At 46.7% G+C, this 23,440-nt stretch overlaps 2 protein-coding genes across 4 annotated transcripts in view; both read right to left on the bottom strand.

Annotated features, from left to right (window-relative positions):
- Positions 1 to 4,218, bottom strand: part of ARHGEF33 (Rho guanine nucleotide exchange factor 33) — a 43,591-nt gene extending 39,373 nt beyond the window's left edge. Inside the window, exon 1 of the mRNA XM_039532657.1 lies at positions 4,085 to 4,218. Coding sequence (XP_039388591.1) covers positions 4,085 to 4,106 — 22 coding nt within the window. The 5' untranslated portion in view covers positions 4,107 to 4,218. The remainder of the gene's footprint in view (positions 1 to 4,084) is intronic.
- MORN2 (MORN repeat containing 2) overlaps positions 4,117 to 23,440 on the bottom strand; it is a 28,838-nt gene continuing 9,514 nt past the window's right edge. Inside the window, exons 5-6 of one of the 3 annotated variants that reach the window (XM_039532659.1) lie at positions 21,526 to 21,644; positions 4,117 to 4,246 (exon numbers count right to left, since the gene is read on the bottom strand). In XM_039532659.1, coding sequence (XP_039388593.1) covers positions 21,542 to 21,644 — 103 coding nt within the window. In that variant the 3' untranslated portion in view covers positions 4,117 to 4,246; positions 21,526 to 21,541. Of the gene's footprint in view, positions 4,247 to 19,460; positions 19,480 to 21,375; positions 21,645 to 23,440 lie in introns of those variants that run through there. The other 2 variants (XM_039532660.1, XM_039532658.1) reach the window with 2 other exon arrangements.

Below are 23,440 nucleotides of genomic sequence, written 5' to 3'. Positions count from 1 at the left end.
ATCACTGTCTTAACTTCTCTCTGAAGTTTGTGGTAAATCATCTGCAAATGGTGGGAAATAGGCAATTCCCTTATGTTAATCCATATAGCTAATTACCGATGATGCTTAGGAAATAGGAGGTGTGCTTCAAAGCTAGGATGATTGCCTGTTTTCACCCAAGGACTGCATGCTATCAAGCGGCTTCCCCGGGAACTGTATACAGTTCTCTTGGGACCTGATCCTTTCATCTCAAATCGCCTTATGCTTCATCAGGGGAAGCTTGAGTTCCATTCTGGAGCACCCTGATATTAAACACTGGACTGAACCCATGGACTCATTCTGAAAGAACTCTTTGCAACTCTAAAGCTCACCATCTCTACTATGAAAGTGACCTAAGAACTCTATTCATGTCTGTATGTATAATGATCTTTTATCCAGTACACACTCTCTCTCTCATTTTTTAATACATTTTAGTTTAGTTAATAAGAATTGGCTGTAAGCATATATTTGGGTAAGATCTGAAATATTAATTTACCTGGAGGGTAATGTATCTGATCCTTTGGGATTGGTTAGAACTATTTTATACGGTGAACAAGATTTTCAGTAATCCTCCTCATATTTGACTTGGCTGTCTGGGTGGAAGCCCAAGGCTGGGTTGCTTTAAAGGAACTGTATTCTGGCTTGTGAGTAACCAGTAAGGTATTGTAAAAGCTGTTTTGTTGCTGGCTGGGTGAATCAAAGTATTGGAATAACCACCAGTTTTGGGGATTGTCTGCCCCATTCTTTGCAGTTTGAGCAATCTCAGTGTGGCCCTCCCGGGACTCCGGTCACAGCCAATCTATAGAGTAAGCATAACCTAACATTGTGTGGATGAGGAAATTAAGTTTCGCTATGGAAGGTGAGCATAATGTTCTCAGGCTCTATAAGAGTGGCAAATCACCATGTTTAGTTAGTTAATTTTAGTCAGGTTTTAAGTTAGCTTCTCTTGGGTCTTTCTGTAGCTTTCTAGTTCTCTAGCTTCTCTTAAGTTCTTCATCTTCCACTCAAGAATTGAGGAACCTGGAGCATCAGACTCTTTGACATGCCAGAGGAGAGGCTGGTCCTTTGTCTCTTACGCCAGGCTATGAAGGAACCGTGTGAGTATATTCATCTAAGAAGCTTTATAGTAAATGATATCAAATGTACCTCTAGAACAGTATTAATATTATTTCTGTAATTCTGATTGATTACTTTTTCCCTTATGTCTATAAAAGTCTTTACGGCTGTATTTCTGTTCTCTATGTGAGTGTCTTTGTCATGCATCCCCAGGGTCCTTGTAGCCTGATTCTGGGACAAGAACCGTATTATCTTCTGATCAGATTAATTGGCGAGCCTATAACCCATATTATATAAACAAGAATATTAAGCCCCTAAAATCAGGCCACAGTGCAGATTTATTTTAATGAATACAGCTTAAAAAGACAATGGGGAAATTAAGATGGGAGCTCAAAGGCAAAAGCAGTTGTTGTTAAGTAAGCTAGGCACTGATGGATCTAGCAGAGAGGAGCCGGGAGTGTGAATAAGAGGGAGAGGGCTCAGCTGCTATTGGAACTCCTCTGATGACATCATCCAGGAAGTGAACTCCTCTTTGAATCCAGTGGTTTTGTATTTAGGAATGCTGGATCCAGCAGTTGATGAGCTAATGGGGAAAGACTTGGTCACTTCTCTGACATCTTAATACGAAGGGCTCGAGGGTGACTCTGTGGCACTGTGCCCCAAGGAAAAGGTGAGTCAGAGATGCACCCCCCTGGGAAGATCAGGGAGGCAGAATTATTTCCAGAGGGAGAGTGTTCAGGGGTGTGTGAAGGCAGCACTCTTTCTCCTGAGCTCCTACCCAATTCCTCAGGCCAGTGCAGACATGAGAGAGGAAGGGCCCTGGCTCCCCTCCTCCTCAGCCTCCTTTGGAGTGTTTTCTCATGCTGGTTTGATACACATGGGACCCAATCCAAAGCCCACCAAAGTCAGTGGGGGTCTTTCCATTGGCTTCAGTGGGTGTAGATCAGGATCACTTCTATTAAGTGCTGACTCTACATCAGATTCTGTAGCCTGCTCCTGAGCAGGGGCAGATGGGGAAGGGCTCCGGACACCCTCCCCGCAACCATTGCATTGTTCAGAGCAGAGCTCCTCTTTACGGGTATCCAGCTGAAATCCCCACTCACCACTGGAAATTCACCGCACGCATTGGGTCCAGGGCATAGCACGCTAACACAGAGCTGGGGAAAGTTAGATTCTTGGGCCACCTTCTCATTTTCTGCTGTGACACCAAATGAATCTCAGCAGTCTGTGGGGGATATCAACGAATTGAAAGCATCCTGGAGTCAATTTCCATTTCAGCTGGGACTGAGTGCACAGGCCTAATTTAGTAAAACTAATTTAAAAAATTAACCCCATTGTTCCTATGCTTAATTTAATTTACCTGTGGGGATACAGCCCAGAATCTGGAGGAGAAAATACAAATGTACTCTGCTCTCATTTATGCCCTTCCTCTGAAACCCTTTTGCACCATCAGAATTTGACCCTTTCTGAGAAAGGTCAGAGGCTGTAGGACCAAAGCCTGGCTCTTGTCCATTGCTCAAACTTGCACAGTGATACCACAGCTGAATCAATATATACTTAAATACTTTAGCTTTTTCTAATGCTTTTTCTACCTGTCACCCTAAAAGATCCAAAGCCTTTAGCTTCAGCAGTTACTTCACCAACACAGAAATGCAGCCACCTCTGAAGTGGCGAGTGGCAGTTCCTCCACAGCGCACAGCAACATCACACAACAGTTTAGGATGGAAAATGAAGAACACTGTATCCAAACAAAGCTGCAAGAAGAATTCAGGCAAGCCAGTGAAAGCTGAAGTCCTGAACCTGCAACCACTTAAGCATGTGCTTACCTGTAGTACAAGAGAAGTCTTGTTGACTTCAAGGGACTACCCATATGCATAAGTATATACTGAAGTGATTACAGGATTGGGGCATAAATTGGAATTTGGTCACAGAACATTGAGGTTAACATCAACCCTCTTGTGAAAAGACCTTATGTCTCTTGGGAAAGACGTCACCTCCAACAGCAGGGTGTCCCTGTAGGCCATGATGCTATAGTCCTGCTTTGGCATTGGTTTTGACTCCAAATACGATGTACCTCAAATAAATAAACTAAAAACAAACAGTTTAAATGGGTTCTGTTCTAAATTCCAAAGTTATGGAGTGAGGACCTACCCTTGCTTGTATCTCTGCACAGAACTGAAATATACAGGAGTTTTGCAAGTGAAAGAACTGTATGATCTAACCCCAACTTTTCCAAAACACACTGTTGTTCGTTTCCATTCACCCCATCCCCACATGGTTTTAACAGCATGTTGGTAGGTATAAGTAATGAATGAATGAGGCCCCAATTCTGCAAGGGCCTTAAGCACATGCTTTATTTTAAGCAGCCAGTGCTTAAAGTTAGGCATGTGCTTAAGTATCCTGTAGAACTGGGGCCTAAGATCTATGTGATCTAAAATGCTTTAATTAATAAAATCAGCTTTTCATTGTCAGATTCTCAAACTGAAAATATCTGCAATACAAAGAATGTGACCGATGAGGTCTCCTTTGAACTCCTAATTTCTGTATGGAAATACTTTTTAAAATACGTTCTACATTGGTTATTAGCGTTTACTTTTTAATAATTTGGCAAGGCAATGGAATAGTTCTACCTCCTACCCTCCTCTTCCTTTCTTTCCCAGATTAGAGTAAAACATTTTTGGCTTCTAGAAGAAATTAGTGGGATTTTCCAAAGCACTCAGGCCCGAATCCTCAAAGGTATTTAGGTTCTTAACTCCTGTTGATGAAATACATGGAAATTAGGTGGCTAAATACCTCTGAGGGATCTGGGCCTCAGCATTGGTCTGAAGTCAGCTGTAGATTTACCATTGACTACAGAAGGAGCAGCATCAGAGCAGTGCTGAGAGTTTTTGAAAATCTTTTTCCAAAAGGGGACTCTTACAGAGCTGGGTTGTGTTTTCCAAAGGAGTGATTTCTCTTGCTGGAGAGGGCTTTATTTTTTAGTTCACCTCTATCAAAGAGTGTACTTTACCTTCTTGTTTGTTTGAATCCATGGCTGTGCAATGCTGCTCGTCCTCCCTGGGGAGTTCTGGCTCTGGCCTCACTTCAGAGGGCTTTTACTGTGCACTGAAAACATCCCCTGCTTTGGAATAACTAGCATGTGAGCTCAATGAGGAGTCAGATGATCCAAGCCCTGTTTTCAGAAAAAGTATAAGGAGGTTATTGAGCTAGATCTTGAGGCAGACACTCAGAGCAAACACTAAAGGAGAGAGAACAAGTTGAACTCACATGTCCCAGGAGGGACTACAGGGATGTGGTGACAGCACCAAACCCCTCTTCCTTTAGTCTTTCATAAACCCCATGTTCCCAGGACAAGGTGCTGGCAAAGAAGAGGTGGGTGGGTAGGTTTCCATCTGCTTTCCCCTTTAGACTCTTTCCTACCCAAGGAGAGAGGCCTCATGGCTTGTTAAACTCTGAGGCAAAACAATCTGGTTTTAAGCATTTGATGAGCACTTACGGAAATGCATTGATTAAAGCATATGCCCCTCTCCACATTCTACTGCCATTCATCTGCTGAACACTTCGTAAGCCTGTCTATGGGCCGAGTTATTCACTCAAGAGATGCTCATTGTGCAGGGTTTATCACTCACCGCTGCTCAATGCTGTCCAGTCCCCCTGACTTTCAGAGGCGATGGGCACCTGGAGCTCTCCTTGAGGTTACTGGGTGCTGTTGGTATGCAGCACCCCTGAAAATCAGGCCCAAAGAGCATGACTACCTTTCCAGCTCACTCACACACAGAGAGCACAAGCAGCCCTCCCCAGCCCCCCAGCACAGGCACTTATCTCCACCTGTTTACAATCTCCTCGGAGCATAATCTTCTCCTCGGGAAGGACCCCCCAGGTTTCACTGGAGGGATCCAGACATTCCAAATCCCAGATGGCTACAAACTTGTGTCTGTTATTATAACTCCCACCAGAAATAACCTCCTACTCCTCATACACCTTAAACTCCCCAATGGCTAGATTATAACCCTCTTTGGTCCTAACCAACATAAAACACAGAGCAGAATCAGAGCAGCTAGGCTGTGAAATGCTCACACCAACCTTTGGGAAATGCTCAGTAACTACCAGTACTTAGGCCATGTCTACGCTACCGCGGTAAGTCGACCTAAGTTACGCAACTCCAGCTATGTGAATAACGTAGCTGGAGTCGACGTACCTTAGGTCGAGTTACCGGGGGGTCTACACCGCGAGGGGTCAACAGGAGAAACTCTCTTTACTCTTCTCGTCAGGGATAGAGTACAGGGGTTGACTGGAGACTGATCTGCTGTCGATTTGGCAGGTCTTCATTAGACCCGCTAAATCTCAGTGCGTCGATCCCGGCTGTAGTGTAGACCTGCCCTCAGGCCATGGCTACTCTACAAACTTCGATGTAAGCTAGTTACTTCGACATAAAGCTGCTGCAAGTAGTATATTGCTTGTGCACATGCATACTTGTCACCTTGCATCAGCTCTGCATGTACTCACCAGGCGTGCTGGTGTTGAGGCACAGTGCAGTGCACCATGGGTAGGGATTCCCATGTGCAACCTGCCACCATCTAGTCCACTTTTTGGAAAGTTTTGGCAATGCATGGCGGGGCAGAAACAAGTCGCAGAGGGGTGACTGGGAGCAAGGGGTCAACTTTGCAGTATGCAACTGTCTCCATCCCACAATGTCACCTATATCCCGTACTTCTTGCGCCTTTCTAAAAAAAACCATGAAGACACATGGCCATCCTTGCTGCCCACCATCTCTGACAGATGCATGGAGCCTGCACACAGCGCTGCACTACTGTCATAAGCATTGCAAGCACAGGACACATGATCCTTCCGTATTTGCAGAGCTGTAAGAAGCACCTAATCGGCGGGGAACATGAAGATTTTGTGGAGAACAGTTTGCTGTGGGACATAGCAAGAACCAATTCAGAGTTGTTGGTGGCATTCATCACCAACAGCTGCAGATGATGGAGTGCCACTGCTTCACTTGAGAAATGAGCACCGACTGGTGGGATTGCATTGTAAATGCCAGCTTGGGATGATGAGCAGTGGCTGCAGAACTTTCCAATGTGCAAGGCCACATTCCTGAATCTGTGCCTTGAACATGCTCCAGCCCTCCAGCACAGGGACACCACAATGAGAGCTGCACTGACAGTGCAGAAGCAAATAGGGGATCGCACGGTGGCAACTTGCAATGTGGGATTACTACCGCTCAGGGGAAATAATTTTGGTGTTGGACAATCCACTGTCATGTAAATGTGCAGGGCAATTAATCATCTCCTGCTGGAGCAATAGACCTCACGCACATCTCTCTTTTGTCACCAGACCACCATGACACAGGGTCCACCAATACAAAGAGCTACTCTTCTATGGTTATGCAAGTTTTGTTGGTGGATCATTGGGGATGCTTCACTGATGTCAAGCTGGACAAATCAGGAAAAGGCATTTAAAAAATGTGTGGTACTTAAAAGGGGAGGAGACTAGAGCCTTCCAGTCTCTGTGACCCCAGGGCAGTGGAGTTCACAACCGTGACCCAGAGCAGAGGGTGTCGGCGGGCATTGTGGGACAGCTGCTGGAAGACTGTTAAGGTCAACATCAGTAATGCAGTGTGTACACTCACACTGCACCGACCTCAGAACATCAGCCATAGTTCAATGCTTTTTGGAAAGGTGGTGTTAATATGTTGCTATAACAGGACACTTACATGGGTGGGAGACCAATTGGAGCATAGACACATGCACGGCTAGGGTGATGCAAGGCAGCTTATGTTGAGCTTACTTTGTAGTGTAGCCCGGGCCTTAGTGCTCTGAGAGACAGGCTTTTACTGAAGCACTGTAGAAATGCTCTGTCAGTGCATTGCTGAACATTGACTCCAACTGCTTAGATAAAAGGTTAGGAGTTTATATGACAGCTGCCATCTGGACTTGCACATTGTGGGTGGAACTTGAGTATTTCCAGGGCTAAAAGCACGCGTCTCTACAACTTGAGCTAAAGAGCTGGGCTGTAACTTAACACCGTTTAGATTACCCCAGGGTGTACGACATGTGACCTATCCAAGGGGAGGTGTGTAAATACCTGGTGGGAAAGGGGAAAATACCCAGCACTTGGTGCAATCTGGTGTTACGAGCCCCATGGAGGGTCATTCCTAATAAGGATGAGAAAGCAGCTTCCAAAGGAGGTGCGCGCCATAAAGAGAGTCATCAACCCAAATGGTCCTTCAGCAGGCATGGAACTTTAACGAGGTGCCCAAGAGATGCCCTCGCAGCACCTCACTGGACGTGTTCTGGGCTTTTTAAGGCTATCCTGCACTGTCGACGCAAGCAGAACAGTCATTGACCAATTTGACCACCAGTGTGAGTGGGGAGGGGTAAAGCTTTCACTGGCGTCAGTGTGATTTTTGCGTGTAAAGATCAAGCCTTTGAAGTAGGGTCAGTTTAGTGGGATAATTTAATGATTCATTAGATCTGATCTTTATCAGTTAATAGCTGCCTCTTTGTTCCAATGAATCTAGATAGAAGAATGTCAGACTTCTTTTACTGACTGACATGACCCCAATAAGTAACTAGAATTGTTTGCTTCTTGGAAATTATAGCTATAATGTTAGGGGGTTTATTTTATGTTTTTAAAAATATAGTTAATGAAATAGTAGCACAGTTACAGATTTTAAAAGAACAGGTGATGTAATGTTCTTGTTTCTATGGTAAGGTGAACTCAGACATGTTATACTTTAGTAGTCATTTCTATCCCTGCTTAATATGTTCCTATTTACTAGAGCAGGTCAAAAATTGAAAAAAAAAAATGTGGGTGTTTTTTCTTCTGCAGAATTTGAAAATGAACAAAAAAAATGGACTTGCTTTTCACAATGAGTGGAGAAGAAAGGAAAGAATAAAATGGAGGAGTAGAAAAGGAAAACCGAAACATGAAAAATGAAAAATTGTGATTGTTTTCAACAAAAAATTTCAAAATCACAATTTTTTCACAAAAACATTCCATTAAAAACAGTTGATTTTTCAACAAAAAAAAATTGTTAAAAAATTGGAGTTAACTCTGCCTTTATGTTGTCAATGTGGACTATTAATTATACAGGAGGTGCAGTATGACAATTAAAGTGGCTGTAGGAACCTTTGCATTTCTGTGAGTGTCTTACTGTGTTCAGCTCTAGCATTGCATTGCTGTAGTTTTTGTATTCAATGATCCGGTTTGTTTGCATGTAAGAAATATAAGATATTGTCCAGGCTTAATAATACTAGGTGTTCAGGCTTCTATCCTGCAAACACTTCTACCCACACATAACTACGCTCGTGAGTGGCCTCATTGACTTCAGTAGAACTAACTCGTGTTTCCAGGATCAGCCCTGACAACTCAAATTAGAATTTGAAACTCCCTCCTCTTTCAAGCAACTGTAGTGGTGCAACAGTGACTTTACGCTTTGTAATGCTGAGATTATTTGGCTGGAAACAGTTTTCTGCTAAACTGAGTTAAAATAATAGCCCATCTGTTTCCAGTATGATGGCCATATTTGAGCAACTCTGATAGACAAAAAGCTGCTATTTATTTTATTTATTTATTAATGGAAGCTTAGAATTTGCAGAATGAAGCAAAATCAGGGCGAGACCCTGCAAAAATCACAAGATGCACATAGTTTTCATGCCCAGGCTTTTCTGTTTCTGATTTTGAGTCATCAGGCTTCTCAGGAGTGTATTGCATGTGTTTCAGTGAGAACATTTCAGAGCCTTTTTGCTGCAAGCTGTCCCTGCAACAGACCCTTGTGCCTGTCAGGTTGGAGAGGAAGAATGTGCATTGGAATGGGACGTGGGGTGACGAGCCATTACACTGTGATAACTGTGGTGTATTGAAAATTGCGTTAAAATTATGTACTATCATTTTAAATTTCAGTGATTTCCCTGGTCCTGCTTGCAGGGTAGGGGGGTCTGTAGGGAAGTGTGTGATCTGTGCCTAGCAGCAGTCAGTCTGCACCAACAGCCTAGAGAAAGGTCGGGGTGAGTTGTGCTGCTCTGTGATAGGGAGCAGCCTGCTTTGTCTCTTTCTGGTTTGGGTTCTTGTATATTATCATTCTGGAATCTCAGAAATAGTCATGTTACATTGCAACCTTCCAACAAGAGCACTTTGTTTGTATCTTATTTCTCTGTTTATATGTTGGGAGCATAACAATAGTAGGTCTTCCAACAGTCTCAAGTTGGGCCTCCAGAAAATGAAGAACACCCAATTAGTGGCCACTTATGCAAAGTGATTTTGTTGACACCACGTAGGAAGGATACACCCAGTGCCAGAGCCAGGGATAGGACCTAGTTCTCCCACGTCACCCTCAACTGTCTTAATCACAAGACCATCTTTTCTCTCAATGCAGCTTTGTGTCATGCACTACACAGCTCTGCTTTGTTCACCACCCAGCCTCTGCACAGAATGAGGGAGGGGTACAGTGGAAAAAAGAAAAGGTGATGGTGGAATTAAAATCATAATGTGTACACCCAAGGCCATCTAAGTTCTGGAATTTCCTAGTTTTTAAGTCCAAGACTTTCCAACCTTAATAATAATCTTCTAACTTATTTTTGTGTTTAAAACGGGGGAGGGGGACATAGAGCTCATTCACTCACTCATCTGGGAGCCTGTAATGGGATATCCACCCCACACAAGGCCTGAAGGGGTAAATTAGGCCAATTAACCTATAGGCCACACCTGGAGGAAAGCCAGGGCAAGCTAAGGAGGAGCTTGGCTGGGTAGGGAGCTGGCAACAGAAGAGAAGTAGGCTGCGGTCACTCCGTGGGAGAAGAGAGGTATGGTTGGAGCGTTACTCCCTCAAAGGTGGGAGTTGTAGGGCTGGCAAACCCAGAGAAGTGGGGAGAGCCAGAAGGTAAGGAAGGGCACAGGGAAAAGGCACCAGGGTTTAGGATGGTGCAGGCCTTGGCTGCTGACTAGAGAGGCCCTGAGCTGGAACCTGGAGTAGAGAGTGGGTCCTGCTTCCCCTACCTGCCACTAGGGAAGTGGCGCCGGTTGGACAGTGAATGGGAAGACTGCCTAAGCCTGTTCATTAGAAAAGACTTTGATTCCCTGGAAGGAGGAAACACACATAGTGACCTGGCCAGAGGACCAAGTCCTGAAGAAGGAGCACCTGGAGTTGCAGAGACTGAGAGAGAGCGGCAGTAGGGTGTGCAGCGAGCAGCAGAAGTGGGCTCTGGATCTGGAAGGCCCTAATCCCAAGAGCAGTCAGGAGGACCTAGCGGTGAGTGCACCCCGTGACAGGTCCTCCGAGTATTTTATGAAGGTGAATATGCAGGAATAGTTCAACTTGCATATGCTTCCTGTCCACGTACATCATGAGCAGGACCTTCTAGATCAAAGCACGGATCTCTTCTACTCGTGCTGAAGGAGTGATTCCATTAACTGGTAGCAGTCGTAGGCTGTTATCACTAACACCCTGCCAGCATGTTCCATAGCATGCATGTCTCTGTTCAGGCTCCCCTGTTGTACTTCTCCCATGCATGGCTCATCAGCAGGGGTTTAAACCTTTAGCATCACAGCTGAGATCTCTACCTCATGATCTAAAGGAGCAATCTGTTAGCTGGTAGCAAGATAAGCAACTCTCCTCAGCCAATGTGTTATACAGCCAAGCATACCAATTTGTAACAGTCATTTGGAGAAGAGATGCAGCCAAGTCAGAGAGATTTAGGTCTGCCACATGGGATAATTAGGATCTATCCCCAGGTCTGCCAGAAGTGACCTTGTGCAGCCTCTCAGATCATTAACAACCCTATGTAAAATATTGAGACTAGTTGCCTGCCTTGAGTTGAGCTAAGAAATATGAGCTGTGCAGAATTAACACCACCAATCAATGGGACAGATCGTTATCATTTCTATTATGGTAGCACCCAGAGGTCCTGAGTAAGGATCAGGACCCCACTGCGGTAGGCACAGTCCATGCCTAATAATAATACATCTGTTAGTCTTTAAGGTGCCACAGGACTCTTTGTTGCAATAATAATAATGAGTCTCTGTTCAAAAGAGTTTTGAGTCTATACATATGATGAGACCACAACAGGTGGATAAAGTGTACAAATGGAAAGGGAAAAACTAGGGCCTGGTCTACACCTAAAACTTAGGTCACACCCCTGAGAGATGTAGTCAAACGAACTTAAGCCCTGGTATGGACACCACTAGGTCAATGGTAGAATTCTTCTGTTGACCTCGCTACTACCTCTTGAGGGGGTGGATTTACAACAGCAATGGAAAAAAATAACCCTCTCTGGAGCAAGTGTCTACAGTGCTACAGCTGTGTTGCGGTAGCGCTTGTTGTGTAGACATGCCTTGGCTTAACTGTAAAGTAAGACTGGGGAGGGGGAATGTAGTGCATTTGTTGTGTTACTGTGTATGTTGCAGGTGCTTGGGACTGATTGATAGAGGGGTGGAGTCTGTCAATAAGAGTGTGAATGTGATGCATAGGGCTGAGATATGTCATACCTCTGGACAGTTCCTTGCTTGTACTGCTTGGGTGCATGCATGTTGTCTGTAAGCAACTTTAACTTTATTTTAACAACAGTTTTTCTTTGTGGAGAAAATTCTGTCCAACTCCTGGATGGCTGCACTGGGGTGGAGCATGGAGCACGAAACTTAGTCATAGATCCCAAGGCCAGAAGGGACCATTGTGATCATCCAGTCTGGCCTCCTGTATAAGACAGGCCTTGCACAGCTGCAGAAGGGCCGCTGGCATTGGCCATAGCAGTTGCTGCGCTCTGTGGAGCAGAGGCAGGAGCAGGATTGCAGCAAGGAGTCAGAGAGAAGGCCCTGCCTGGAACCTAGCCAGCCTTCTGCACCACTCCACCTGCCTCCTTCAGGGCCCCTGCAAAATAGGTTAACAATGTCTAAGTAGGGGCGGAGAATCCTCCCCATCCTAGCAGTGCGGCTGTCTTTCATTTGACCCGTAACTGCAGTTTGTAATTTCCTGATGCGTCCCTAGGTTCTTCATGAAATAATTGCATTATGTTGGATGCTTTCCAGCCTTCAAGGATTACTTCTGGACTCGGTGAACACAGAACATTGTCTCTCTGGCCCTATTTCTCCTGAACTGTTGAATACACAGGGCAAAATCCATCAGTCCTTATTCAGTACTAATTCAGGCAAGACTCCCCTCTTCTCTGAATTAGGACTGACTCAGAACAGCAGGGTTTGACCCTTATCTTCTGGTTCTTGGTGTTTTCTTAGTATTAGGAGCTCTTTTCCTTTATAATTTCTGTTGCAGCAGTACATGTATATATTGCTTTTTCCAAGCCAATACATTTGATTTGGCTGAATATCTTCTACCTCCTTCCTACAGTATGGAAAAGGCTTTGAAAAAAAGGAACTGGGTGGCTCGGGGAGCAGTAACAGGAAATGGGATCCTCCGTGTGTAGGCTGCTGTTTCAGATCCTGTCTCCCATTGGTAGTGCATGCATACGTCAAAGAAATGTAGGTGCAACTCTAGCATTCCATCCAGGAGGATGCTTTGCTCTATTGCTGGTAGGACTTGCCTTGGCAGTCACGATTTCCAAGGGTCACCTCATTTGCCAACTCGCAGAGAAGGTGTTTTGTTTTGTTTTTGCACCTATTAATGCTAGAAACATTTTTTTAAAAATGGAAGTTCACACTGTGCAATTTCAGCGTGTCACCAGCGGTAGGCTCAGTCTGGCCAGCCGGCCAGGCATTCCATACCCTGCTCTTGGCGAACATACTAACTATGCACATTTATTCAACTGTAGCCTGCTCATCACCCACCAAAGCTCAAACTCCTCTTCACCCTACCCCGCCCAACCTCCTCCTTCCACAGACGCCTGGAGGAACAGCTAGACAGGCTTGGCATGTTCTGGCTCTGTTGGAGAGAATTCTCCAGGGACAATCCTCTGCTATGAGTGCTGCATCATTTTAAAAGTGAAGCTGTTACCTCCAAGGAGAGAGGTGGTCTTGAAGGCACGGTATCCAGAACCCAAACAGTTCATGCTTTTTTACATTACCTCCAACACCCTGAATGACATCTGAGAACAAACTGAAGACTAGTGTCTGCTTTGGAGGACAGGTGGACTTAGCACCAGAAGCACTACGCGAAGACTCTGTTCTGCCCAGTTTGCCTTACAGTGAGTAGCTCTTACATGAGAATACCCACATCAGGGTGACCCACCAGGCATAAGGATCGTAGGAGCAGACAATAGCTGGGCGGCCACATTCTACTTTTGCTAAAATTTCAGCAGGATCTTCAGGGATAGTCCCACAGAGCTGGGAATGCAGCTGTCCAGTCTGGGCGTAACCATCGCCAACCTCAAGCATTCAGAAATCATGAGATTGAAAACTATAAATGGGAGGTTCTTTCTCTTTGCATTCTGTGTTTTGAGCCTCAGGGGGGCTCTTGTGTTATGTTTTCAAGCTTTGTTCTGCAACCATGAGGCTAGCAGCAGCTGTTTGTTTTTTTCAATGAAAGCTGAATTTCTCATGAAATCCTCAGACTAAAACACCAGAGAGCGTGTGGTAAAATTGCAAGAGTTGGCAACATTGCCTCACAAATGCTCTAAGGAGTTTTACGGAGATTGAATAATGCAGGTCACTACTTCTGGAAGCTTGACATTGAGGGCTTGTCAACACGGGCACGTTTCTGCACAGCAAAGCACTTTTTGCACTCACACTGCAGACGTGTACACACTGCCAAGCCATCCTGTGCGCAGAAACTCCTCAGTGGCAGCACTGCAAAAACCCCACCTCGATGAGAGTCATAAGGCTATTTGCGCAGCAGCTCCAGCGCTCTATGGCCAGTGTAGACACTTGATTGCTTTCTGTGCTGTAACTGGCCTCCGGGGCTGTCCCATAATGCCTTAAGTGACCGCTCTGCTCATTGTTTTGAACCCCTGCCCTGGAGACATGTGCCCCACCCCTTCAAAGCACCATTTCTGAGAGCCCTTGCGTGCTGTGCTGATCTGCTCGGGGACAAACAGCAAACCATTAACGTGGAATGCTTTGTGCTCTTGAGTGTGTGTGTGTGTGTGTGTGTGTGAGAGAGAGAGAGACTGACCAGGTTGGGAGGCGGGGGCTAATGTTGGGGTTTCACTCGCCTCAGGACTGGTTGCTTCCTGCCACTGTCTGAACTTACAAGACAGCATGAAGCAGCAAAGAATCCTGTGGCACCTTATAGACTAACAGATGTTTTGTAGCATGAGCTTTCGTGGGTGAACACCCACTTCTTCGGATGCAAGCAGTGGAAATTTCCAGGGGCAGGTGTGTATATATAAGCAAGCAAGAAGCAAGCTAGAGATAACGAGGTTAGATCAATCAGGGAGGATGGGGCCCTGTTCCAGCAGCTGAGGTGTGAAAACCAAGGGAGGAGAAACTGGTTCTGTAATTGGCAAGCCATTGCTTCTTGCTTGCTTATATATACACACCTGCCCCTGGAAATTTCCACTGCTTGCATCCGAAGAAGTGGGTGTTCACCCACGAAAGCTCATGCTACAAAACATCTGTTAGTCTATAACGTGCCACAGGATTCTTTGCTGCTTCTACAGAACCAGACTAACACGGCTACCCCTCTGATACAAGACAGCATGCTGACATACGCTCTCCCCCACTACACCCCCACACTCCCCTTCTCTCCCTCCCCCCCCCCCCCCCAGTTTCAGTTGAACAGCAGCTGGCAATGTAATAGGATGCCCATGGAACAATGGGATTGGGAAACCTGCATCAAGTGGTGCTGTGCCTGCCCCATGAAGCCTTGCAAACCCTTCCCAAAGCACCCTGGGGCCAGTTGCACAGTGGGATAGCTACCACAATGCACTGCTGTCTTTGCCTTGCAAGAGCTGCTAAAGTGGATGCGCGCCAGCATCACAAGAAGCACAGTGCAGACATGCAACGGAGGTTTCATTCCAGCATTTTAATAAACGTGGTATCACTGGCACAGAAACTTGCCAGTGTAGACATGCCCTGAGATAGATCTTCGGGTGGCAATGGTACGGGGTACAAAACATTGCAGGGTTTTTATTCTGCTTTTTTAAGGAATGGAAAAAAATCCCTATTCTCTATTTTTATACACTCTTGTCGCTTCCTTTATCCAGTCAAGCATTCAGATGGCAGCAGGGCTGCAGAGCTCACCTTCACTTTTGGGGAAACGAGTTACACTCCCCCTCCCCTCCTTCAGCCTTTCTTGGTCCTTGTCTATATGGGGAAATTGACCGGCAAAGCTATTCCAGTCTAATGATTCCATTATAGCTATTCTGGTATAATTTACCTGTTCTGGAATAACTCCCCCACGGGGATGCTCTCATCCAGACAGAGGGCTTGTCTACACATACAGCTCTGCAGCGTGTCTGGTGAAGACACTCTATGCTGACACGAGAGCGTAATAAAACCACCTCCACGAGAGGCAGCAGCTGTGTCAGTGGGAGAAGCTCTCCTGCCAACATAGCACTGTCCACACTGGTGCTTATGTCGGTGTAACTTATGTCACTCGGGGAGTGGTTTATTCACACCCCTGAGCGATGTAAATTATGCCAATATAAACTGTAGTTTAGACATCGCCTAGTCTAGTAGCAAAGTCTAGTAGAATAGTTCGTCTGGAAAAGCTATGCTGGTCAATTTCCCTAGGGTAGCAAAGACCCCAGAAAGGCTCCTTTCAGAGCTAGCGAGTATGAGTTTTCTCCGTGTGATGAGACAGAACTAGATTGGGTCTGACTACCTCACTGGCCCCTACAGACTAGGAAGCTCAGGCTACTGAGGACTGCCGCCACAGTCTTTCTGACCCACCTACCCCCCAAAAAAGAGAGCTGGTCTGTGTCACGCCCTTTAGAGAAGAAAGGAGGACAGGTAGATATGGGTCACCCAGCATGTCTCTTCTTCCCAGCAGCCTGTAGGTGAGGAGATGGGAGTCCCTCCCAGCAGTCAGGAGGACAGAGTATGACACACTGACTCTGAATACTGCAGTGAGGGCCTGTGGACTTGGAGGGATGCTGCCCCTAATGAAGTTAAATATTAAAAGCACTGATCTATTGGATTCAGATTAATACAGGCGAGTCTCATCTTACGCGGGGGTTCCATTTCGTGGTTAGCGCGTAAAGCGAAAACTGCATATAGTCAAAATTACTTTGAGTTGAATGGCGGGCAAAATTGCCCGCACTACAGGTACAGTATTAAAATTGTTATTTTTCTCTTTTGCTTTTTTTGTTTGTTTGTTTTTGCCGACTGCATAAAGCTGAAATCGCACATGTTAAATGTGCGTAAGATGCGACAGACCAAATGAGATTACAGGTGACTGTTCCCTGTGCCTCTTGTGCAGCCACAGACCGGATCCCCATCCAGCACTGGTGCAGAATTCAGAGTGCTGGGGATGGTTGGCACAAGATTTAGGTCATGTGCCATATGCCAGTGGTTCTCAACCAGGGGCACACATATTCCTGGGGGTATGCAGGGGTCTTCCAGGGGGTACATCAACTCATCCAGATATTTGCCTAGTTTTAAAGCAGGCTACATAAAAAACACTAGGGAAGTCAGTACAAACTAAAATTTCATACAGCCAATGACTTGTTTACACTGCCCTATATACTATACTCTGGAATGTAAGGACAATCTTTATATTCCAGTTGATTTATTTTATGATTATATGGTAAAATGAGAAAATCAGCAATTTTTCAGTAATAGTGTGTTGTGACACTTGTATTTTTCCCTGATTTTGTAAGCAAGTAGTTTAAGTGAGGTCAGGGGTGACAGACTCTTCCTAAAAGTGTGTGGGAGAGGCACAGGCCCCCCCATTCTGGTGCCCCTGAGTGAGGTGGAGTTTGGGGATATGCAAGACAAACCAGACCTGAAAGGGGTACAGTAGTCTGGAAAGGTTGAGTGCCACTGCCATATGCAATGGCAAACAGAGCATCGGGAAATATCCCTGGGAGAACTTGGGGTGACCATGCATAGGCCAAAAGATACTTTACAGAGGAGCAAAGGCACGTTGAGACCCGAGATCTCAGACCAGGGGATATAAGCAAAGGGAGAGGTCAGCTGGGGATCTGGCTTCCCATGCACGCTCTGCAAGCAATAGGCCAGCTGTTTCTGGCAGCAGGACCACTGACTAAGGGAACAACTCCAGCCAGAGCCTCCTGACTGGGAGACTCCTCTGCCCTGGAGACACAAAACACCTGATTCCATCTCCAACCGGCCAGAAGACTGCACCTCATTCTACAAGATGCTGACCTGCAGACAGTGATTTGCAGAGTTCCAGCCTCCAGGTTAGATTATTGTAACACATCGATCAGAGCTAAGAAAAGCTCTAACTGGTGCAAAACGCAGCAGCCCATCTGCCTAGCAACACAGGCCAGCAGGAACATCCCAGTGCAGTAATACTGGGTCCCTAGTATATAGTGGTTACAGTGCAACTTCTCTGTCCATAACCAAAGCCCTTCATGGGATTGGCCCTTGGCCTCGACTGCCTGAGAGAACCTCTCCCTGCAAGACCATGGCCTCTCACCTCAGCAGCATTCTACTGGAACAATGCAACTGCTGGCCAATAGGAGGGGACAGCTGAACGTTCCCAGGAGCAGCAGCTGGACCATGGGACTTGCTACCAGAAGAGATGACGACGACCATGGAATGGGCCAGTTTCACAACAAAATGCAGAGCTCATCTTTGCAGCTTAGTTTCCCCCCCTAGACACACTCGCGTTTTCTCTCGCTCACACAATCAGCTGATCAAGCTGCTTCTCCTACAAACTGACAAGGAAGGCAGAGACTTGGCTTGTTCCTGTTTTGCCACACGCGCCAGGTGCTGCTCAGATTGCCCAGTAATGGGGCCTCCAGAACATCCCAGCCCAGGGTAACGCAGGAACCGACCATGGCAAACCTGATGTAGCAAAGGGACAGTTTAGTGCGAGCAAGAAATTGGGCTGCAGACACCCACAGGAAGGCCCCAGAGAGGGAGCTAAAATCAGGTTCCTCTCACTGAGTTTTGGCACATTATTCCATGGGGGCAAGGAGTTGCATTTTCCCTCCTCCCCAGGGAAAGAACAGGGTTCTGCCCCTCAAATCAACACATCCCCCACATCGGCAGAGATCCCAGGAAGCAAAGCCATCCATAGCAGTGCCTGCCCTGCCCCAGCTCTGGCAGCCTTGGCCTCCCACCCCTCCTACTTCCAGTGGAGCTGCACTGCCCTGGCCTCCTCCACTAGAGACTGCCCCTGGAGCTTCCCCTCCTCCCCACAACAGAGAAGTCATTGTGCAAAAGTTAGTGCAGCAGGAGTCTGCAGCGACTTCCCAGCAGATCAAATGTGGGGCACTGAGACAGGAAAATGTCCATCCTTCCCTTTATGATCCCAACTCACCCTATGCTCTTGTGGATCTCTGGACTGGCCATGGAGGGAGAAAGTGCTGCTGCAGAGACAACACTGAACGCAGGAGATCTATGCATGAAATACTACCTCTTTGCATGGATCTGGAGCCGGGAAGAGGGTGCATAACCCCCTACTCCCTTTTATGAACTACAGCTTCTGCAGCAATGGTCTGCTTGCCTGTCTACCAATATGCAGCATGGGGCTCAGGATGGCACAGATTGATCAGTTATTTAAAAAAAAAAAAGACAACAAAGCATGAGCATCAATACGTTAGTGTTTCAACCCAAGCTAGACTTAATATGCTGACTGCATGGCTACTATTCGTTTGGCTTATGGTCACATTCAGGTTTTGAAATCACGAATTCCCTGTACTAAATAGAAAGGAAAGCTAGTTATCCATTTTTGTTGGTAATCATTTTCCCCCCTTTGCTCCCCAAGAGATCTTCAGTGTGTTGCCTCCTTTAACAAATCTAGTTCCCAAATATGTTGTGTCAGAATCTATCCGCAATCTTATTTGCATAGTTCCCATTTCACAACTGATTGTTCTATTAGTCATCCCATGTCCATAAAGAGCATACATTTCCTCGGAGGGTAAAAAACAAATGATTTCCTGTTTCATATTACCCCTAGAGTCTGACTAATTCTAATGTTATCTATATACATATATTTCAAATGAGCATGCCTTCCAATTCAGATCTCGATTTCGCCGCTGAATGGTATGGGCTATTAGATCTCTACCCTTACTCTGATAGTTTAGATACAAATAGATCCTTAAAAGTGTGTTTGGCAATCTGGGAAACTGCACAGGCAAGAAAAGAAATTAGCCAGAAATAATTGCAGTGCATCAAACAACTGAGGAATGATTTTTGCTCTTAGAAAATATCTTAACTACCTGCTTATATGCTGCAAATCCGACACATGCCACTAGCTTTTCCCACTAGCATGAAAAATGCCATTATTAAAACCATTCTAGACCTGAAGCTCAGGACATTTTAAACTTACCCAAGGCTAGGTAACAGCTCCTTCAGTGGTGGTGCTTGTCTGAGTTGGGACTGTACAAAAAAGAGAGATGAACGCTATGATAGCCTGATGTTTCCCAGAATGGGACCATCACATGCTAATCACTCATTTTAAATGCAGGCATAACAAATGCCTTCTAATTATGTAAGCTCCAGGTCACATCCCCGGGGGTAACTCAGGACTGTGCGTTTGGCAGAAGACGATGCTGATTTTTTTTTTTACATTAGAATTGTACGTTTTTGCAGAAGGACTCTTTGTAGCACTGGAAAGTGTGTTAACCCAGGGCCTGAAGCAACAGCCTTGTTTCTGTCCTGGGCTTCAAAACTCCACCAGGCTTAGAGGGTGCAGCATGCCCTCCATTCCAGCATGGCTGGACATTGTGGGGTAGCCGCCTCTCTACCCCACAGTAGCACTGACTCTGTGCCACGCCTGAGCTCCTGTTGTTCCTGGGGGTGCAGAGGTCAGGAGAGGCTCCTTGCACCTTCTCTTCCCTTGTTCATGCACGCAAAGGCAGGTGTGGCCCTAGTGAGGTCCCAGAGCCCGAGCTCCAGCCTGACCCCAGCTATCTACACTGCCCCTTCACCTGAGCCTCATGAGCTGCAGTCAGCTGGCATGGGTCAGCTGTGGGTTTTTAATTGCAGTGTAGACATGAAGACAGAGGGCAGCATCAGCAGGGCGAGTGGCAGCACAGGGGAGCTGCAACTGTTTATTTTCTGTTTCTCCTTAGATGGTGATAAATTTCCAACAGAAAAAAGTGAAGGGGGATAGGATTAGCAGTGCTCCACCTCTGCCCCATTACGGCTCTGCGGCACTCACTCGAGAGACCCTATGGAAGTTCAGAACACTTGGAGGCAGGGGGGACAACTCATCTCAAACCTGAAGGGCTCAGGAAAGGATTTCTGTTATTCCAGTGAGTCTCTCCATGGGAGCAGCCAGAGTAGAAGCAACAATGCCCAGGATAGGAGCGATGAACAATAACGAAAAGAAGAACTTGCTCTTGCAGCTACAGGACGAAGTCCGGTCCAGAGGCACCCTTCAGGCAGAGGTAACTGAAATTCAGAACTGTGCAGCCCACTTGGGTACAAACACCATGGAGCAAAGTAAGTGGCTTAGTGAAAAAGAGTCCCAGATAAACAGCCTCAAGGACAGGGAGAGGCTGACTCCTAAGTTATTAGCAGGCCTGCAAAAAGACAATGCCTTTCTTAAATCAAGAATTTAGGACACAGACTTGCTGCTGGTGGGCGCATGTGCAGCTGGTGCATAGCCCAGAAGGGGAAGAATGAATGCTTCCAGGAGTAGCCTGGAGCTCAAGCACTGCATGGGCTTCCCAGGGGGAGCATCTTCCAGCTGGCAGAGACAGCAGAAGCCACTGCCAGCAGTACTGATGAGCAGCAGGTAGATGAGCCCTCTTCTGCCCCAATCCCCACAAAGCTAGGACTTGGGGTCACTTGGCCCCAGAAATCCCCACACACTCTTCCAGCAGCCTCAGGGAGCAGCACATGTCAGAGCTGTTACTGAAGTGTGGCCAGGAGCATTATAGGATTGTACCGGGAGGACTAACTGAAATGCTACACTTGCATACGCTGGCACCGCAGTGGTGCACTAGTGGCACTTTGTGCAAGTGCAGTCATGCTGTGTTTGTGCATGGTTGTGAGTGCTGCTGTGTGTGGGAGTTGCTGATTTTCTCTGAAACTTGCACAAATTAAGCATAAAAGGGGCCTCTCTCATTGATGAATGGCATCTTCAGAGTCCTGTTTTCTTTTGAAACTCAACACTTGCTGAAATTCCTGATACAGTCTCCCTTAGATTTAATAACTAAATTATTTTAAAGATTAGTCATTAACTGCTCTGGTTTTAAATTCACCCCATTGTTTCACATCATTTGTTAGACATCCTTAAAATGGAACTTCATAATGAAAAGAAAAACAATGGAATGTTTAGTTTGGTTAATTTTATTTACAGTATGTAGCCTGGGAAATTATTTCTAATAAATGTTAAGACATCAGTTGCTATTGTAAACCTTGCTTACAACTATTAAGTCAAAATGCAGCATAAGAACAGTATTTAATACAGGTTACCTTTAGTGCAAAATAGCTACATTTCCAGCTTAAGCTTCAGTCCTGGTGCTGCTGTGTAATGAAATGTGCCACTCCATTCCAGGCCTTGTGTATCTATAAATTCTCCTTCACCTTCCAGCCTGTAACAGTATAAAACCAATCTGTTAATGGAGACTGTGATCAATGATGAGAGCTCTAGAAATACCTAGGTACATCAACAGACCAGCAGGAGTTTGGGCACCAGAATCCAGTGCTCCCCCCGGGCCCTGCCTTACAGAGCAAGCAGTTCCCCATTTTTCCATGTGGTAATTATCTCCTCAATAGTCTCAGGAGCCCCTTCCAGTTTGTCTGATGTTCCTAAAACTCATGCTTCAGGAGCCAGGAAGGGATCTTTTCCTCCCGATATATTCTGGATTTTTTTTTTTTGGTCTCCTTCATCTGAAGCATGTGGGATGGCCAAAGCTAGAAATTGGACATTGGCTGGGGTGGGCCAGGGCACTGAGGTGGCACCAACAAGCATTCTCTCTCTCAGGTGCTGGGCTGGCTGGTTCTTGCTCACAGGCTCAGGGTCTGACTGATCACCATGAGGGGTTGGGAAGGAATTTTCCCCCAGGTCAGACTGATGGCGACCTTAGGGTGTTTTTCCCTTCAACAGCATGTTTGGTTCACTTCCTGGATTATCTGGATAGATCTCACTTAACTAACTCCCTGCCATTGCAAGGGCCCTGGGCATTGGGGAACCTGGGTCTCTCCTATTCTCTGCCTGTGGGCTGGAGTGCTTTGGTCTATTTCGTTTGTTGGGTTTAGTCTGTGGGCACAGGGTGGGTGTGGCCTGTGATATTAAGGAGATCAGTCTAGATGATTGGATGGTCCCTTCTAGCCTTAAACTCCATGACTATAAGCTCTAAAAGCTCTGACCTAGGAGCCGCAAAGACTTCAACAGGGGCAATATATAGGGCAAAAGAAGTGGACCTGTCAGGCTACACCTCCCTTCCCAATAGCCTAGTGCAGGGGTGGGCAAACTACAGCCCATGGGACCATCCTGCCTGGGCCCTGAGCCCCTGGCCCCTCTCCTGCTGTCCTTGCTCCCCCGCAGCCTCAGCTCACCATGCCGGCAGCATGGCGGCGTGGTTGGCTCCAACCCGGCGGCGCGGCTCAGGGGTAAACACAGGGTGCCCCCCACCCCACAACAGGGGTCCCCAGGGCCGGGCACTCGGGCAGCTCAGCACCGGCGCACCCCCTGTGGGGGGAAGGGTCTGCACTGTGGGGCAGGGGAGGAGGTGGGGAGTGCGGGTGGTGGGAGCGTGGCCGGAGGACTCAGGAGGAGCACCGGGCGGCCGCACAGCCGGCCGGAGAGAAGCGGCACTTTGAAGGGGAAATTGACGCTTCTCTCCAGCTGCATGGCTGCCCCTGCTCCTCCTGAGTCCTCTGCCCGCATTCGCAGGGCCACATTCTGAAAGGGGTGTGGAGGGGGGGTTCTGGGGGCGGTTAGGGGACAGGGAGTAGGGGGGCTTGGATGGGTTGGGGGTTCTGAGGGGGGCAGTCGGGGCAGGAAGTGGGAGGGGGCGGATGGGGGCGGGGCAGGCTGTTTGAGGAGGCACAGCCTTTCCTACCCGGCCGTCCATACCATTTTGCAACCCCAATGTGGCCCTTGGGCAGTGAGCTGAAGTTAGCTGGACTAAGCTCCATGGAACTTACCCTGATTTTTATTAGTGGCACCCACAAGATGCACACGTACATAAAGCAAGTTACCATGTGATCTTAATCCTGTAAATGTATCTTTCCTTAGCCTTTCCCCATCCCTACCAATTCTCATTGTTATGGTGCGCCAAGACGAAGTGCAGTGTTTTATAGACGCCTGGAACAGCCATTTTGGACTCACTCATCAAAAAAGCATGTCTCTGTGGATATTTTAAAGAGCTGTTCAAGGTCAAAA

This window comes from Mauremys reevesii, linkage group 3 (assembly GCF_016161935.1).
Source record: "Mauremys reevesii isolate NIE-2019 linkage group 3, ASM1616193v1, whole genome shotgun sequence".
Lineage (NCBI taxonomy): Eukaryota > Metazoa > Chordata > Testudines > Geoemydidae > Mauremys > Mauremys reevesii.
This window is presented reverse-complemented; position numbering and strand designations above follow the sequence as displayed.